This window comes from Oryza glaberrima, chromosome 6 (genome assembly GCF_000147395.1).
Source record: "Oryza glaberrima chromosome 6, OglaRS2, whole genome shotgun sequence".
Taxonomy (NCBI): Eukaryota; Viridiplantae; Streptophyta; class Magnoliopsida; order Poales; family Poaceae; genus Oryza; species Oryza glaberrima.
The window spans coordinates 5,770,896-5,788,563 of NC_068331.1; the positions used below are offsets into that span (position 1 = coordinate 5,770,896).

The window sequence follows — 17,668 nt, forward strand, 5'->3', positions numbered from 1 at the left end:
AGATTTAAAAAGGGATAAGAGTGAGTTACCACTACTAATGCGATATCATGTGGAGCCGAACAAAATCTACGAAAAAAAGTTACTTTTAAAATTGTTTTTTAAATTGTCTATATGCCAAACGGTCTTCAATAACGTAGGTAAAGCCAATACCGCAGTAATTAGCACGCGGTGTCCTAAGGAAAACCGTAATGATCACTGTAACCATTGGCCTTGGCTCGGCTCATCGACAAATTGTGATGAATTTGTGTGTTTTACAGGGTTAAAAGTTAGTGTTTTCACTGTAGAAAATCACTCTGGTTGGATTTGCCCAGGCTAGAAACGTTAGTGGGGCCGTCAATGGAAGGCGTAGGTACGTCTACTGTAGGTTGGTCAGTCTAAAGTATAAGGGACATTAGAATCGTGGGATTAAAAAAAATAGAGGAATATAAAAAACACATGATTCTGATAGGAATTGAAACATAAAACAGAGGATTACAAAACACAGAAAAAACATAGGAACGATCGTTTGATTGGAGCGCAGGAAAAACACAACGATCGGATGAGAGAGATAGACTCAAAGGGAATTTTTCAAGAGGTTGAAGCTCTTAATATATTTCCTCTAAAATTCACATGCAATGTGCCATTACATAGGAATTTCATAGGATCTAGAAAGCTTCAATTTTTTGAATCAAAGGGCTAAATAGGAAAATTTTCTATAAGATTTGAATCCTATGAAATTCTTATATAAATGCTTTTATTCAAAGGGGCCCTAAACGGCGTACGTGGGTCCTATTTAGATTCCAACTCTTTTCTTCAAACTTTAAACTTTTCTGTCACATCAAACTTTTCTACACACACAAACTTTTAACTTTTTCGTCGCATCGTTTTAATTTCTTTTAACTTCTAATTTTATCGTGGATGTAAACGCATCCGTGGTATTGTCGCCCAAAGTCGGAACAGGTCCCCTACGTGCGGCCGGCGCGACGAGCGACATTGCCCAAGCACCGGAGGAGGCAGGCACTGTGTCTGGCCAACTCGCTTCGCTGCGCATGATTTCATCTCTGCACGTACTGTAGCCCTGAAAGAAGCACAGTGATCGACTACTCGAGTACTTTGCACTACCAATTATTCTGAAGGACCAAACGTGATTTATGCTAGTAGGAAAGTAGGAAGTACCAAATGCCGAACTGTTTTTTTAAATAAAAAGAAACAAATGCCGAGCTAACTTCTCACTGAGTAAACAAAGAAACTAGCAATATATTGTCAGAATTAAAATTAATAAGATGTTTCATATTTTCTTTTTTTTAACCTCAATATATATTTGGATTGCTGAAAGTAAAAATATAAAAGTGAATTTACGTGTTTATTTTTACTTAGCTATGAGCCTCTAAACCAATGACAGTAAAGATGAGACGGATCTACAAGTAAACTCACGTAACGTCGATCTGGCGGACTTGAAGTCCGAAGTCTCAAAGATTTTGATATTATTAAATGGCTCTAAAAAAGATATTGATCGGACAGTTTTAGACCGGATATTGATCGGAAAATTTCGTAGTAGTTTTAAGTCCGTCAGAAAATCTTTAAATTAATTTAGATGATGTTTAAAAATAATAAATTAGATCGTGGCTCAAACAAGAAGATCATTAATGGACTATTGTCTCTATTCCAAAATATAATAACTTATGGCGTTTGAGTCCCAACAGTCATCCGTCATTTAATTTTTTTTCTCATTTTAGTCGTACGTACCCTCCACCACCATTTAGGGAATGGATTCTAATCCGTCGAGAATGTCCTCTCATGTACATTTTTCTTACAATTTTCAAAAAATAATGTATATTTTTTTTGGAGATGCCTTCGACTCGGGCGTCCGATAGGAGAAGATTAAAATCGGGCGCTGACGTCACAAAACTATTTTAAATTGATTTTTCTCTTAAATTACTTATCCAAATCATGATCCGATTACACCATTAAATTCGTTGCAATTAAATCTTCAAAATAAGACCACACATGGATATATTTCGATAAAAAATAGCTTATTATTGAATTATTTTTCAATGTTACACGATGTTCCACCAGGTATATCGGAATTGTTTCACTAAGTATATCGAAAATTTTTCACTCGTTTAAATTGGGTGTTGTTTCACCTTATATGAAAACAATGTTTCAGCAAATAGCGAAAGAACGTTTCAGTTCCCTGCAACATTAGATCTATACATAGTGAAACATTGTGAGTACACTAGGTGAAACATTTTTCGGTGGAAAAAAAATAAACCAAATTTCTTTAATAGGGGTTTCTAAAATATGTGGGTTTTTTTATTGCAGTGGAGTATTTCAGTTCACTACAACATTAGATCTATACATAGTGAAACATTGTGCGTACACTAGATGAAACATTTTTTGGAACAGAGAATAAACCAAATTCTCTTAATAGAGGGTTTCCAAAATATGTGGGTTTTTTTTTACAAAAGAGTATTATAATTCACTGCAACATTAGATCTATAAATAATGAAATATTGTATATACATTAGGTGAAACATGTTTTGTGAAAAAAATGAGAGAGAAGTGGATGGGTCTACAGGTGGGCACGTGGGGAGCGCCCGATCCGGCTCCCCCCACGCCGGTCGACCGAAGAAAATCATTCCCGTATTTTTCTTACACTTTTTTTAAAAAAAATACTAATATAGAGTATATTGATATATATCAATAGCGCATGCTGCAGCGGCGAGAGCTAAAAATCAGCTGCAGCAGCAGCTAAAAACGACCACAGCCGTGACGGCAGCAGCAGCCAGCAGTCCCGATCAGCCCCACCGAAAGGTACCTTGTACAAGCTGGGCACCTCGCCGTCCCACTCCCACTGGGGCTTCGCCGCCGGGATGCCGCTGTCGCGTCCCACCGACACCGGTGGCGTATGAGCAGAGGACGACGCGTCCAAACCGTCGACCGCCGCCCGGCTGCGCTCCAGCGCGCGATCTCGCCTCGCCTCGCCTCCCATGGCCGCCCCCTGTTTCTCGGTTCTTTCGCTCGCCTTCTAGGCCCAAGCCCAATATCCCTCAAATATGCAATTGCACCCCCGAAGTTGAGGAAAAACGCACTCTAGATCCTTCTCCTTCGCAACAAGAGTCCGCGCGACGCAAGTCGAAGCACCGCCACCGAGAATGGCGGATCTCACGGGCGGCGGCGGCGGAGGCGGCGGGAGCGCGGGGAGCCGTCGGCCGCTGGGTTTCCTGAAGAACGCGGCGAAGCACAAGCACGGGTTCGTTCAGCTGCTCCTGATGGGGAGCGTCCTCATGATGAGCCTGCGGACCCTGGGCCAGAAGCACCGCCACCGCGACCTCATCTACGACAACGCCGACCTCCGCCGCGAGCACGACGACCTATCCCTCCGGATGCGCGACGTCCAGGACGCCCTGCGCCGCGAGGCCGACGCCGACGAGTCCGGCGCGCTCTCCTCCCATCTCCGCCGCATCTTCGCCGCCCACCCCGCCTCCACCGATGACAAGTAGCTCGTTGCCCGGCTAATCTCCGCCGCACTCTCAGTCCTCCCCCGCGATGTGTGATCGCTGCGTATTTACTTGTCAGATCTTTGCCCCATGGCGTTTAGGCTTGCACGCGATTTGTTCGTCGAAATGCCGCACAGGCTGTGAGCCTGTACCGAACCGTGAACTCGCTGTTTGAGGCAGAAACGCATTTTTGTTGTTGGACTGATAAGACGTCCTATAATTCTGAGATGCCTGTTTTTCTTGCGATTTTGGATCCGAGTGCTCGTAGCCTGATCACTTATCAGAGTGCTTTGCTGTTTTGATTTCTGAAGTGCACTGATGCTACTGGTTGCAACTGCTATGGCTGGGTCTATTTGGTTGGGGACTAATATTGCCTCACATTTTTTACTAAGGTAGCGTTGCTAAGCTTAGTCTTTTCATACTTTTGTGGAAAACAAAATGACAAACTAAGCTTAGATAATGTTTGGCAAGAAAATAGAGTGTATGATATGTATATCAAGTGGCTAAGAGTTAGGTAAAATAGAGTTGTGGTAGAAACCAAACACTGTATAATGAAATTGTGGTTTGTCTAAGGTTAAGTATGGTTTAGTTACTAACCAAACAATAGTTGTGTTCTTTTCCCTTTGTGTGTCTGAGGATTTAGTGGTTTGTGTTTACAGGGTTGCACCAGATGGCACAAGAGTATTTTATTGAATTTTACATTATTGCACAAAATAATCTCACATGTTTTCCGCCCTTCATCTTGCAGAAAGGAGGGGATGGGTGTACGCTGTTGGGCGAGGCGTCATGGACGCTGGTATAGTGCTGTTCCGGTTGCTGCTACTCGGTGTTGAACGAGCTGACGACCCACGGGCTTTCTTCATCAGTCATTGCCTTGTTGGCAGTGGTCATGCATGCCACAAGCCCATGAGGGCAAATGGGCAATAGCAACTCAGGGCAGTAGCAATACAAGCTACCCTATAGGTGTCTTAGCCCATGTGAAACTGAGAAATTAGCCCAAAGCCACTCGACCCTATAGTGCATGCTACCTACTTTGCGTAGCCTTAATTGAAGGGAGGGACGACAACTCCGGAGCAACAACCTCCATAGCGCACGCGCCCCTCGAGTTTCCTGTGCTATGCACTCTCGATGCGGCGAAATAACTCGTGGTTCAGATATCCGCACGAGTCCAACTTGGTGCGGTAAGGCAATTCGCCAGGTTGACGAAAGTCTCAGTTTGTTCGGCCTCACATACCATCTCAGTCCAATCCACATGGCGATGGATAGAGGGGCGTGGGGGAGAGCGAGGTCACGCGAAGCCAAGAACACAACCTTCACAACACCTATATGTCTTATGTTCGTCTTTGGTGCCAACAGGAGGCTAGCATTCCTTGCAATGGCACAAAAAGCCTCACGAGGGACGAGCTATATATCTTATGTTCGTCTTTGGTGCCAACAGGGAGCTAGCATTCCTTGCAATGGCACAAGAAGCCTCACGAGGGACGAGCGTGCTGCAAACATAGAGGAGAATCTCAGCCTTCTATGTGGCACCTCAGCACATTAGGACCGAATGTTATGTAAGAGCATTGTAGCTGTGTTCGAAGGTGAATGTTGAAAACTCTACCTCCTTGCATGCAAAACGGAACAATCTATTAACACATGATTAATTAAGCATTAGCTAAAAAAAACTTTTTAAAAATAACATTCTTATATAATTTTTTTTTAAAAAAACTTTTAGCAGTTCATATAACATACGTGGAAAACAAAGAGGTAAATGTTAGAAACCTCAGCTGAACGGAAGGAACTCCTCTGATTTAAAGTTAGAGGAGCCTCGTCGGGTGCCAAACACAGCCTATGACTGCTATAAGGCCTCTCACAGTGCTCCTAGCTGGAGCGGTGCTACACGGTGCCAGCTCGGATTGAAGCATACGTGGCAGAAGGAATCGCCCCCTAGCAGAGCTCCTCGCCCCCAAGCAGAGCCACGCGAAACCAAGCTGTAAGTTCAAGTGCCTTAATTTGGTTTTGGTGATTAATGACAAATCTAATTATATGAGACTAACATTTTTATGAGCTTTTGTTTGACTAGTCTCATTTGGATATGAAAGTAAAAATGATTAGAGGTATGTATTAAACTTCACATATTCTAACTTGATCTCTCTTGTGGATTCAAAATATAGTGTGAGCTCCCTCATTGATCTTGATTGATTATGTGCGTATGTGTTCCTTTATATCCATATGTATGCACATCTTGAGGGGGAGGTTATTCTATATTTTGTTTATTATAAGATTTCTATCTTGATTTGAAATCATCTTTCATCTCATCTCTCTATATTGTTTATATCGGATTATTATCTATCACAAAAGAGAGAAAAGATTGAAAGATCTTGGATTAAACAATTTGTGTAATTGTTGCTTTGGTGATAGATGATAAACCGATGTTTATGGGATTAACCTCTTTTTTACATAAGTTTTCAACAAGGTTATTTTCCGATAATGAGATGTGGTAGATATGCATTCTTTGGTGATGGACCTTAATCATGACAAGGATGAAATTCATGGAGATAAAGCGATATGTATCACTTCTTATCTCCTACTTTTTGATAGGTTTATATATATGATTTCCATGTTATTGTTATATAAGTGTGAGACTAATGTTTACTTGAGTCTTATCTTATTTAGTCTCCTTTACATTGAGAACATGGAGATCATGAAGGTATGTGTTTTTTTGTTTATCTTTATCATTGCTACATGCCTTCTCCATGTGTATAGGATAAACCCCATTGGTTCTTCATAACTTATGCATACACTTGCCTCTCTTGTATATTTATTTGTATGCATATATTTAGGGGGAGCAAATCCTATACATTTATTGTGCATGTTCTAGATCCATGTTGTTCACCTATTATTTATATCGGATCTTTGCACTTAAGCTTGCATACGAGTATATGACACTTGCGATGTTAATGAATTCTCAACAAACATATCCATATCTTTCATATGCAACCGGTTGGTCATCAAGTGAAGGATGACAACCGATTTATTGGGACTAATGTTCTCCTTTGAGATGTGCAAAGAAATAGGTCTAATTGTGATGAGGCAAATGGATGACACCATTAGTTGATGGTCACCAAACCAAAGACATCGCCATGTTGACAAGAATGAAAGCTTGTGATGAGAAGAAAGTCTTAAAGAGGATGGACAAGACCTCGGTATAAACATGGTTCAACTGGATGGTCACAAGTGTTGATCTTGGCTCGAGCATTGACCCCAAGTTGCATGGCGCAAGACAAAGGTATAATGGAGCTAAGAATATTTTTTTAGTCTTTTCCCAGTCTTGGTGTTTGGTGTAAACCGAATTTGCTAGATAGACATCGTACTATAAAGAGGGGTCTATGAAACGAGCATGTGGATGATCTTGTGCCATACTAGTTCATATGCATATAGGTGCATTTTGTGGGCTTGTCTAAGTCCCAAACAAAGAGAGAAGTGGGCACATCCAATAGGTTTGGGTAGCCTCATGTGGTTATGTCCGGTGGAGTATCCTTTGGAGTGTGAGCCATTTCTCCCTGAGAAAAGTTGTGTTTCTTGGATGGATTGTTCATGGGTTGGATAGCCCTTTGAATAAGCTTTCTATAGAGTCCAAGAACGCCAAATTCCGAGAACCGAGTCAAGAGATATCGCCGTTTTACTAAACGGTCGGTTGAGCTGAAAAGTGACCTGCGGTCTGACCGTGGGCCTTAGGCCGGTTTGACCGGGCCTGTTAGCCGGTCTGACCGGCGTGGTAAGGCCGGTCTGACTGGCTCCACTGGTCTATTGTACTGATCTAATTTTTGGTGGCGATACAAAGCCGCCAGAGCCGCAACCGGTCAGACCGAGCCGACGGCGGTTTGACCGAGCCGTGGACGGTCTGACCGGCCACTACACTGCGGTCAGACTGACCAGGTTGAGTGGGCTCAATGATTGCCCTATAACGGCTAGTTTTCTAGCCATTACAAAGTAGTCCGGTCTGACCGGCCTCACAACGGCGGTCTGATCGACAGAGCACAGAGTTGGGGATTTCGGTTCCAACGGCTAGTTTTGGTGATTGGGGGTATATATACCCACTCCCTAGCAGCAAGAGTAGGGTTTTGGCACTCCATTGCGTTATCTTGAACCCTTGCAAGAGCTCTCACACCCTTGTGCACTTAGTTTATCTAGTGAGGTGTTAGAGAGTGAGTTAAGCAAATCCAAGTGCATTGCTTCATTGTTATAGCTAGTGTGGCACTTGATCATCCTCCGCAAGCATCCTAGACTTGTTACTCTTGGAGGTTGCCACCTCCTAGACGGCTTGTGGAGGTGTTGCCCGGTGACCTTTCCGAGGAGATTGTGGAGGAGGCCCGGTGCCGTTTGTGAGTGATTTGGAGTTCACCACCTTCGGAGTGAAGGAAGAACTACCCCGAGTGATTGAGGCTTGGGTAGTCCTCTCCGTGGGCCGGCTCCCGCCTTGCCAACCCCTTGACGAAGGGGGCGTGTGGTGGCTTCGTGGTTGAGCGGTGGAGTTGGGCTCGCCTCAACGGGGATTTGGAAACCGGCGAGTTTCCGAACCTCGGTGAAAAATTCCTTGTCTCTTGTCTCATTTATTTGTTGCATTTATATTTGTGCAATTTACATTCATAGAGACATATTTGAGCCCATATCACCTAGGTTTGCAAAACTTAACTTAGTTGCTTAGTTAACCTTGCATCGCACCTTGCCTAGCAACTTAGGTTAGTTTTGTTTAAGTGCCATTAAGTTTTAAAACCGCCTATTCACCCCCTCTCTAGTCGGCCTCCTTGATCCTACACAAGCCAAAACGAGGGCGCGAGAAGGAGAGGAAGAAGCGAGGTGCGCGCGCTGTGGGGTGCGGTTCTTGGCCGCGCCGTCCCCTCGCGCCGCATCAAGTGAAGAAAACCCCAATTTGCCCACGATTCTTCCCGCCACCGAAACACCCCAAGCAAGAACGCAGAAAAATTACACGATCCGTCCCAAGAACACAAGAGGAATCACCAAGAAACAACACATCTCACATGAAAAAAAAAACAACAATCAATAATCTCGCCGCCGCGCGCCAGCTTCCTCCTCACCGCGGCTTCCCGTCGGCGTCGCGCCGTCCGCTCCCGCCGCGGCCACCACATCCGCCGCCACGACCCCCAAATCCGGTGGCGAATCCGGGGCCCTGCGTCGACGACCGCCACCACAACTCAGATCCGGACGAGCCAAGAACTGGCGGCCGGCGTCCGCAGGCCACCAAGAACCGGCGTCCGCGTGCTGCCAAGAACTGGCGGCGGCGGCGGCGGCTGCCGCGCTCCCCGTGCCGCCGGTGCCGCGCGGCTCCTCCACGGGCGCTTGCGGCTCCGCCGACGCCGAGCCGCTGCAGCTGCGACGCGGTGAAGTAAGGGAGTGGGGGAGGGAGAGGGGAGGTGCGGCGGATAGATCCACCGCCGCCGCTGTCGCCACGACGACCGGCGAACCCGCTCCTCCTCCTCGCGACGGCGGCGGCGGCTGCTCGAGGTCTCCCTCGGTGAGGTCGCCGCGGTGGAGGCGTCTCGCTGCCGCAGCGGCCGGAGAAGGAGGCGCGACGAGGGAGGCGAGGAGGACACCGGAGCAGTAGCCTTTCCCCTCTTCCTCTGCCGCCCCCGCCGCTCCCACCGTCGGGAAAGGCGCGGCGGCGGACCGGGAGGAGGCGCGGCGGCGGACTGGGAGGGGAGCGGCGTGGGAGGCTAGGAGGCGAGGAGCGGCGTGGGAGGCGAGGAGGACGACGGGAGCAAGGGTAGGTGAAGGAATAAATTTCCTTCACTCGCCCGTGTCTTTAAAACCGGGTCACGCGCGTTGTGGGGTTTATTCCCTTGCACAGTATCTCCATCCAGTTAGGTCACACAAAATAGGATACATGCACTGTTAATGGCCTAAAAGGATCAAAGACCACCACCCATGTGGCCACGTATGGTGGAAAATGAACATCCTTGTTTTGAAAGTTTCTGCAGGCTGGCTGTGTCCCTTCACAGTTTCATTTGATCATTTTCTTCTTTCTGAAGAGAGGAACAAAGTAAGAGACACACTCACGGATCCACACATATAGAATAATGGTTTCCACCAAATTACCAAATCATTAGCACAGGCCAGCTCGACAGTAAAAAAAAACATTCCAACCAGGCAACCATACCAACCAGGCCAAATAATCCCAAAGATGGTACGGTAAACTATGACTAATTCCCATCACTTCGCGGTAAAAAACGAGGTGCTCACATTGTCGTACTCCACTATCGCTGCCACGACCATTTCTAATCGCCAAGATCGTATCACAGCCGTCCACGTCACCCCATTACCCCCAACTCCATGCCTCCGTCACGCCAACCCAACGCAAACCGTGACTTTCCGTGGGCCCCACCACCCCACCACTCACCACCCAACTAAAGTACGTGGGACCCACAAGACAGGGATACTTGGGACCCACGTGTCAGGGAGCAAAAGTCCCCCTAGGTCGAGCCGCGCATCACCGCCTCAGGTGAAATTACCGTTCGCCGCCTCGCTGCTCCCCGAATCCTCCTCCTCCCTCCTCCGCCGAAACGGCGCCGCTCGCCTGAAGCGAACGCGCGGCGCGCGCGCGCGCGTGGCGGCGTGCGGAGCGCACAACTCGTGCTTGGCGGGCGGCGAGAAACCCTAGGGGCGATAGGAAGGATGGTACTGGCTGTGGCGGCGGCGGCGGCGGCGGCGCCATGATGAGGGGCTTAGGGCCGGCTGCGGCGGCGGCGCTCGGAGGCCGCTCGGCGGCGAGGTGGTGCACGTACCGGCGCGTCACAGTCGCCGTATGCCTGGGGAACCTCGTCGCCGTGCTGCTCGTGGTCCGCTCGCTCTACTCCGCCCCCGGCTACTTCGCCTCCGCGCCCAGACGTGCGCTAAGCTTCGTGTCTTACTGTCTTGCTCGCTTTTTGTTTATTTTCTGATTGCTTTTGATCCAATTTTGTGTGCTCGGTTTGGTGCGGTTGCTGTAGGCGTGGCGGTGAAGTATTCGGAGGAGCAGATTAGGCTGGTCGAGGAGTCCATCCGGATTCGCCGCGCAGCCGTGCCCGTCGAGCTCGTGGAAGCTGTATAACCATTCCTCTTACAATTAAATCACTTCTGTTGGATTTTAATTGGTGTTGCTGTTACATTTTTTATTTGCGATTTTCCATTGGGTGCGAGCAGGTGAAAAAGCTGGAGAAGGTGTTCGCTAGGGAGGAGAAGAGACGGAAGGAGTTGCCGCTCGAGCTGAAGCAGAAGGTTTCCTATGAGATTTTAGAGAGGATGCGTGATTTGGGGGAGAACAGCAACACGACCGAACAACGAGGTACTGTAGTCTTACACTTGTATTTGTTGCTAACTTGCCATATTGGTACCGACCAGGTTGGAGTTATTGTCGAAGTGCATAGAACTTGGCGACACTTCATGATTTGGCGTCATGTATTTTGTTGCTCGGAAGAAAAAAAGAGTTGTATGATTGCGTTGTTTTGGAGCCGTATGTATTTTGTGTGATTGTGTTGTTTTGGAGCCGTATGTATTTTGTGTGATTGTGTTGTTTTGGAGCAGTATGTATTTTGAATGATTGCTATTGTTCCACTTGACTAAATGGGTGCGAGTATGTTCTTTGGCCTGTTGTTCCATTTGACTAGCTGGGTGATTAGGCTTCCATCCATGGCATATCTCAGTGCACTTGTTCCATCCATGCATTAGGATGAGTTTTGAGCAATACATTTCCTTAAAATTTAAGAATGTATAGTAGAATACAGGATTGTAGTATTTGCCTGTTCCAAGTGTTCTATTTAATTCGTGGTTTCCTTTTTTCACATGCAAGCAACAAATTGTAAACTTACTTTGGAAAACAGTGTGTTCTATCTTTGGTATGCCCCCCTTTTAAAAGGTGGGACTAAAAGCTACCTTCTGGACTTTGTTTGCCTTTCTTATATTCTTTTGCATCGACTTGAAGCTGAAGTGTGCTTCTTATGCTGGTCCTTTCTGGTCCTTACTTTTTATGTCTTTATACTTGTGTGCATGTGAACGAAGAATTGAACTACCAGTGCAGATTCCTTTTCATATGTGGACTGGTATAGGTTATAAACTAATCCTTTGTCGAGAAAAATAATAGCATGATGATGTCAAATGCTGCTGTAATTCAATTTGTGTTGCAGTGTCTATGGTTCTTGAATTTTATAGGTTTGACAATCATTACAGAATTTATCGAATGAAAAAAAATGTTTTGTATGTTGCTCATTTAGGTTGTGGACATCTATCTTGCAAAGTCATGAATAGCAATTTGATAGTATGAGGTGGAATTCTATTGAACAGCATGAAGGGACATTTATTTCATGTCTTTATCGCATAAAAAATGGCATTTCTTTTTGTAAATTATGCAGAAGCTTTAGAGTCCTGGCGTTTAGAGAAGCTGAAAGACATCAGAAGTGCATCTGCTCAGAATTTGTTGATGTCAGACCTCTCTAATGAGGAATCAAGTATGTGAGCTTATTTGTTCATTTTATACTCATATCTAGGTTTTCTTTCACCTGCAATAATGTTGTATGGTCAAATACTTAGGGATGTTAAAACGAGCATTGGAGTTAAATTGGCGAATGCTAATGGAGGACATTGGCCTTTGGATACCTGTTAGTGTATGGCATACTGAACATGATGACAAGCCTGAGAATGAACCAGAAGGTTATTTCCTTTACACCATTTGTGTAGCTGCTATTTTTTTTGTACATATCTTGTGACATATTGGTATTGGTTTTCCTTGAGTTTAAAATGCTGTGAGAAGATTTGGACTGATAGCTTTTAACATGTATGTTGCAGAAGAAGAGATAATAGCAGGTCCACCTTTACCCCCAGAATGCAATGCTCAAGTACATACCGATTACGGTGGTGCTGCTGTTCGATGGGGCTTAACACATCATAAAGAAAGTGCAGCTGATTGCTGTCAAGCTTGTCTTGATCAGGCTAAAAGGGCCAGACCAGGGGCATTAAAGTGCAATATATGGGTTTACTGTCCATCAGAGTATGGATGCTACTCGCCAGATAAATATGAACACAAACATCAAGAGTGCTGGTTGAAACAGGTATCATCATGTTGTCTTCTTTTATATTTGATGACGGGGTAGTTGGGTACTTCCTATTCTGCTTTGGAGATAATGATTCTGAAAATTATACCTAAAAATAGAGGGACTCATCAGTTCCTGTTATGTTCTTTCCATATAACTATTTTGTCCTCTATATTTTAAAAATGACTGCATACATTGAATCTAATTGGTGGATATATTAGAAGTTATCATGCATATCCTAGGGCATGGCCCTGCTTGTAACTTGGTTGTGGTGGCTTGGAGGACATGCTTGTTTTGTTTGCCAAACAAACCAAATCAATTTGGTAACAGCAAAATCTCACATTAGCAAAATTTGGTAAGCTAAGCAGTTTCCAGTTCCTGAATATTGGAACATGGCTGGACAGGCTGGTGCATAAGTTGTAACTTTTAGATCACAAGGTAAAGTATGGCACAGTACTTTTGCTGCCTTTAATTTAGTAGCGAATTCAATACTTAAAGTGGCAAGGTTGGTATGTTGAATTCTCCAATACTGAATTCATGATGCTATTCAACATTTAGTTACTTGCGGTTGTAGGAGAATCTTGTTTTGCAACATGGAAGTTTTAATGCGTTGTACTATTTTTTTTTTTGCGGGGAATATTGTACTATTTTTTATGCAATTTTATCATATCTTTGCCAATAAAGGTTATAGAATTGCAATCCGATTATCTTAAAGTGCATCACTCTTATTTCTTTTGACATACACAAACATGATTGCCCAGTCATTCATAGGAGGTTTGGGTGAATTTTAGCTACTGTATTTAACTGTAATATTTCTGTGGATTATTTCACTGACAATTCCTTTCACATGAACCTGCATTTGATGTTGATCCTAAAGATTGGGCCTCATACTGCCAAAGAATAGCGAAGTAACTTTGAATTCATTGTTTGCATGCTTGCAGGCTGATCACCCTAAATTGAACTTCAAAGACAGGTATTCTGAGTCGTACAGGGATGCTCATCCATCTGCTCCCGTTGTTGTGCCATGGATGTCAGGTGTCATCACTGTATGAGCTGCCTACAGGCTATCTAGTATCTACTGCCTGCAGGAGACAGGAACTCCGTTCGGATGTGCAACGCCACATCAAATTTGGTACAGTTCCACGAACTCATATACCAATTTTCAAAATTCTTCTTGGCTTTTGTAGTCTTTAGATTAGTCTAGACGGTTAGCTAGAGTTCATGTGAGATAGCTGGTGTATTTTTTGGATGGACGGTTGGTGGCGAACTCTTTTTCGAAGAAGAAAAAGTAGAAAAAGTAGAAAAAGAGTACAAATGATTCAAGTTGAAATCATTGTGTTTGCCTGCCCGGTACTTATGTTACAGCTGTGTTGATGCGCTGGGTGATGGTGGTGACAAATTTTGGCACTCCACTACTCCAATAGTCCAATTTGATTTGAATAGTGTTTTAAAGGGTGTGCATCAATTCATCTAGGGATGGCAACGGGTTGGGTCGGGCGTGGGTAGAGTAAAACCATGCCCGACCCCATGCCCATCGTCGCCCGCCCAAACCCTACCCACTAGGGTTAGCGGGTAAAACTTTGTGAATAATAACTCGAAAGATATATAATTTAACAAAGAGAAATAAAATCAATAATTTACCAAATTATCAGTTATCAACAATAATTTGAATTACATCACAACTTATTATTAGTTAATATCATAAATGAATAAGAGAAAGGGGTATAAGAATTAAGAGATAAGTCGAAATTAGCTAATACATATGTATCGGATTGGGCATGGGTTACCCACAGGTAAAAAATGAAACCCGGCTGTTGCCCACGATGTCTACGGGTATCGGGCGGGCGTACCCACGGATAAAAAATCACACCCACGCCCGTGCCCAATGGGTCGGGTATTCGCGGATAACCGAACCCATGGGCAAAATTGCCATCCCTAAATTCATCCGTTCACTCGTTTACTCAACAACTAGGTAAGCTGGACATCTTTTCCCAGAAAATGATTTGTTGCACATTTTCCTAACATTCATTTTCCATTCTCTATCACGATTACAAACCAACCAGTCGCCACATTTTGGAAGTATATCAAGTACTCTTCCACTACGTTCAACATTAGCCAAACAAATTTGCGCCACGTTTAACGTGAATGAAATTGGGCCATTTAATTCTTTACGCCATAATTTAGCCATGCCATTTCAATCATTTCTGGCCTTAGATGGTCCTAATCTGTCTATCGTCTTAGACAGGCCTAATCTATTTATGGGTTATGGTGTAATGGATTAAGTTCATCTGAGGGTCCCTTAACTTTACACGTCCTTGAACCCAAAAACCAAAAACCAGATACAACTGGTCCGGCGGTTCCCGAGCTATCAAAACCAGTGTAAACGAAGTCCCTCGACGGTTTGGAAGGTGGTTTTAGCTAATGTGATGGCAATGTGGCTGGTTTGACTTCGTCTTTGTCCCACATGGCATTTAACGTGGCACTTACGTGGCAATTCGATATTGGAAAAATAATAAAACCTGTGCCCCACATGTCACCTCACCTCCCTTCTTCCCTCTCCCCTCTCTCTCTTCTCTCTCCCCCCTCTTCATCTTCCCTTCCTGCAGACGAGCGAGGCGGGTAGCAGGTGGCACCCTCGGCGACCTTGCGCGCCACCGCTACCTTCCCTTCCAGGCTCCTCCCTCGCGCGCCACTACCTCCATCCTCCTCCCCCTCCGCCGCCTCTGCTCCTCCTCTGTCCCACCCCAGCGGCGACAGCGCTGTTGCTGCCGCATACGGTCATTTTGAGGAGTTTGTCCCGCTCGATCCGGCGACGGTGGAGCACTGGAACAAGGCCTGCGGGATGGTGCTCGGCACGTCGCGCGGTGGGTTCGACCTCACCAGGATCGTGGATGCCATCGAGCGGCACGGGTTCAACCAAGTGTATGACGTCGGCGCGGACGACATCATGCGCGGTGCGGCGACGATCCACCATGAGGTCCAGTAGCAGCGGCTTGCCGTGGTGGTGGCGGGGATCCCCAAGACGGTGGAAAACACGTTGGCGTTATCAACCGGTTGTTCGGGTTCCACACAGCGGTGGAGGTGACGCAGGAGGCCATCACTGTCTGGCACGTGGAGGCCGAGAGCGCGGCAAACGGTGTCGGCCTCATTAAGCTCATGGGCTGGAGCGCCAGCCACATTGCGCTCCACACCATGCTCATCAGCCGTCGACTGTTGCCTCATCCTGGTGGAGGACTTAACAAGCTTCCTTAATAAAAAAATTACGGTTGCCCAAATTTCTTAATAAGCTACAACGGCTTATTAGGGAATATATTAATTTATGGATAAAACTTTTATATATTTGTTCCTAGCGACTTAAAAACCAACACTAAAAAAAAATTATGTTGAAAATATCAGTGACAGTCACATATCTGGGCGAACTCCTCCTGCGGCTTTCTTTCTCTGGGCCTAATTCTCTAGGCTGCGTACGTGAGTTAGGACACTCGTGGGCTCCGTTACGGCCCAACTTAACCACGTGAAAACTCCTCCCACAAAACAGAAAAAAAAAAAGAGTAAGAACAGGAATGTGAATGCGACGACTGCCTGGTGTCAACTGACCACCTGGCAGTGCAACGGGTGGCGCACAGCCGAGCATGCTCCAAGCGGCTATTAATTCCGTGTTTAAATCTTTTAATCCGCGTGTTTAAAGCTTTAAATTCGACAGCTGGTGAGTTGTCAATAAAGCCTTCTGCCATAGCGATAGAATTCTCCAGGCTCCATCTCAGTAGCTGACGTCACCACCCCAGCGTCCACACGCGCACCGCATGGCTTCTACCGACGCCGACGCCGACGCGGTCGCCGTGGAGCTCCTCCCGTTCATCCGCGTCTACGTGAGCGGCCGCGTGGAGCGCCTGCTCGGCACCGACACGGTCGCGGCGTCCCTCGACGAGCCCACGGGCGTGGCTTCCAAGGACGTCACCGTTGACCCGGCGACCAACCTCTCCGTGCGCCTCTACCTCCCGCCGGCGGTCGCCGCCGGCGAGAGGCTGCCGATCCTCGTGTACTTCCACGGCGGCGGCTTCATGGTCGAGTCGGCTACGTCCCCGACGTACCACCGCTACCTCAACGCGCTCGCCTCCCGCGCCCGCGTCGTCGCGGTGTCCGTCGAGTACCGCCTCGCGCCCGAGCACCCGCTCCCCGCCGCGTACGACGACTCGTGGGCGGCGCTCGCGTGGGCGGTCGCCACCGCCGCCGCCCCCGGCGCCGTCGATCCGGAGCCGTGGCTCGCCGCGCACGGGGACGCGTCGCGGGTGTTCATCGCCGGGGACAGCGCCGGCGCGAACATCGCGCACAACGTCGCCATGCGGGCCGCCGCCGCCCCGCTCCCGGGCGGCGCGGGGATCACCGGCGTGCTCCTGATGCACCCCTACTTCTGGGACGCGTCGAACACCATGGGCCCGGCGCTCGAGGACCGGATCCGCCGTGAGTGGCGGTTCATGTGCGGGAGCCCCGACGTCCGCGTCGACGACCCGCGGCTGAGCCCGACGGTGCAGCAGGGCGCGCCGTCGCTGGCGGCGCTGCCGTGCAGGAGGGTGATGGTGGCCGTGGCCGGGGACGACTTCCTGGCGGGGAAAGGGAGGGCGTACCACGCGGCGCTCGTGGCGAGCCGGTGGCACGGGGAGGCCGAGCTGGTGGACACGCCGGGGGAAGACCACGTGTTCCACCTCACGCGTCCCGGCACGGCGGCGGCGGCGAAGATGATGGACCTCGTCGTGGATTTCGTCACTCGTTGATTGATGACTTGGTGCTGCGACCTTCGCGTCGATCGGGTACTCGTGTCACTGTTGCGTGAAATTGATGAAATAAACAAGCAAATAAAATGATGGCGCCATTGCCATTGCCAATGCGGGGGCTTTGTCGTTGGCTTAGGATCGAGTAGCGATGTGATGGAATGAATTTCTATAAAATAGATGCACTCCAAATGCCGAGTGATTTGGCTATGATTTGAATTGCAACTTGCGATAGATGAATAGATGATGGAGACATGGAGTTGAGCAGGGGAAAAAACTGGTTGAGCAGGTGGTCGCTATTGCCTGCTAGTACTCCCTCCGTCCCATAATACAAGGGATTATGGGTGGATGTGAC

At 47.1% G+C, this 17,668-nt stretch overlaps 3 protein-coding genes across 3 annotated transcripts; all 3 read left to right on the forward strand.

Moving 5' to 3' along the window:
• Window positions 1-2,793: 2,793 nt before the first annotated feature.
• On the forward strand, window positions 2,794-3,687 carry LOC127777312 (uncharacterized). The gene has a single exon (XM_052303887.1). The coding sequence runs from the start codon at window positions 3,135-3,137 to the stop codon at window positions 3,480-3,482; it is 348 nt and encodes a 115-aa protein (XP_052159847.1). The 5' UTR covers window positions 2,794-3,134; the 3' UTR covers window positions 3,483-3,687.
• A 6,301-nt stretch (window positions 3,688-9,988) lies between these two features.
• Window positions 9,989-13,951, forward strand: LOC127778021 (uncharacterized). Its single transcript, XM_052304661.1, has 7 exons — window positions 9,989-10,367; window positions 10,469-10,563; window positions 10,662-10,803; window positions 11,867-11,962; window positions 12,045-12,164; window positions 12,300-12,562; window positions 13,486-13,951. The coding sequence occupies exons 1-7, from the start codon at window positions 10,193-10,195 to the stop codon at window positions 13,594-13,596; spliced, it is 1,002 nt and encodes a 333-aa protein (XP_052160621.1). The 5' UTR covers window positions 9,989-10,192; the 3' UTR covers window positions 13,597-13,951.
• Window positions 13,952-16,298: 2,347 nt separating this feature from the next.
• On the forward strand, window positions 16,299-17,427 carry LOC127775957 (tuliposide A-converting enzyme 1, chloroplastic-like). Its single transcript, XM_052302275.1, has one exon. The coding sequence runs from the start codon at window positions 16,348-16,350 to the stop codon at window positions 17,314-17,316; it is 969 nt and encodes a 322-aa protein (XP_052158235.1). The 5' UTR covers window positions 16,299-16,347; the 3' UTR covers window positions 17,317-17,427.
• Window positions 17,428-17,668: the final 241 nt, after the last annotated feature.

Coding starts and splice junctions, on each gene's coding strand:
- LOC127778021 (XM_052304661.1), top strand. CDS start 10,193: ATGATGAGGGGCTTAGGGCCGGCTGCGGCGGCGGCGCTCGGAGGCCGC. Junction 10,804..11,866: donor CAACACGACCGAACAACGAG/GTACTGTAGTCT, acceptor TAAATTATGCAG/AAGCTTTAGAGTCCTGGCGT. Junction 11,963..12,044: donor CCTCTCTAATGAGGAATCAA/GTATGTGAGCTT, acceptor TCAAATACTTAG/GGATGTTAAAACGAGCATTG.
- LOC127777312 (XM_052303887.1), top strand. CDS start 3,135: ATGGCGGATCTCACGGGCGGCGGCGGCGGAGGCGGCGGGAGCGCGGGG.
- LOC127775957 (XM_052302275.1), top strand. CDS start 16,348: ATGGCTTCTACCGACGCCGACGCCGACGCGGTCGCCGTGGAGCTCCTC.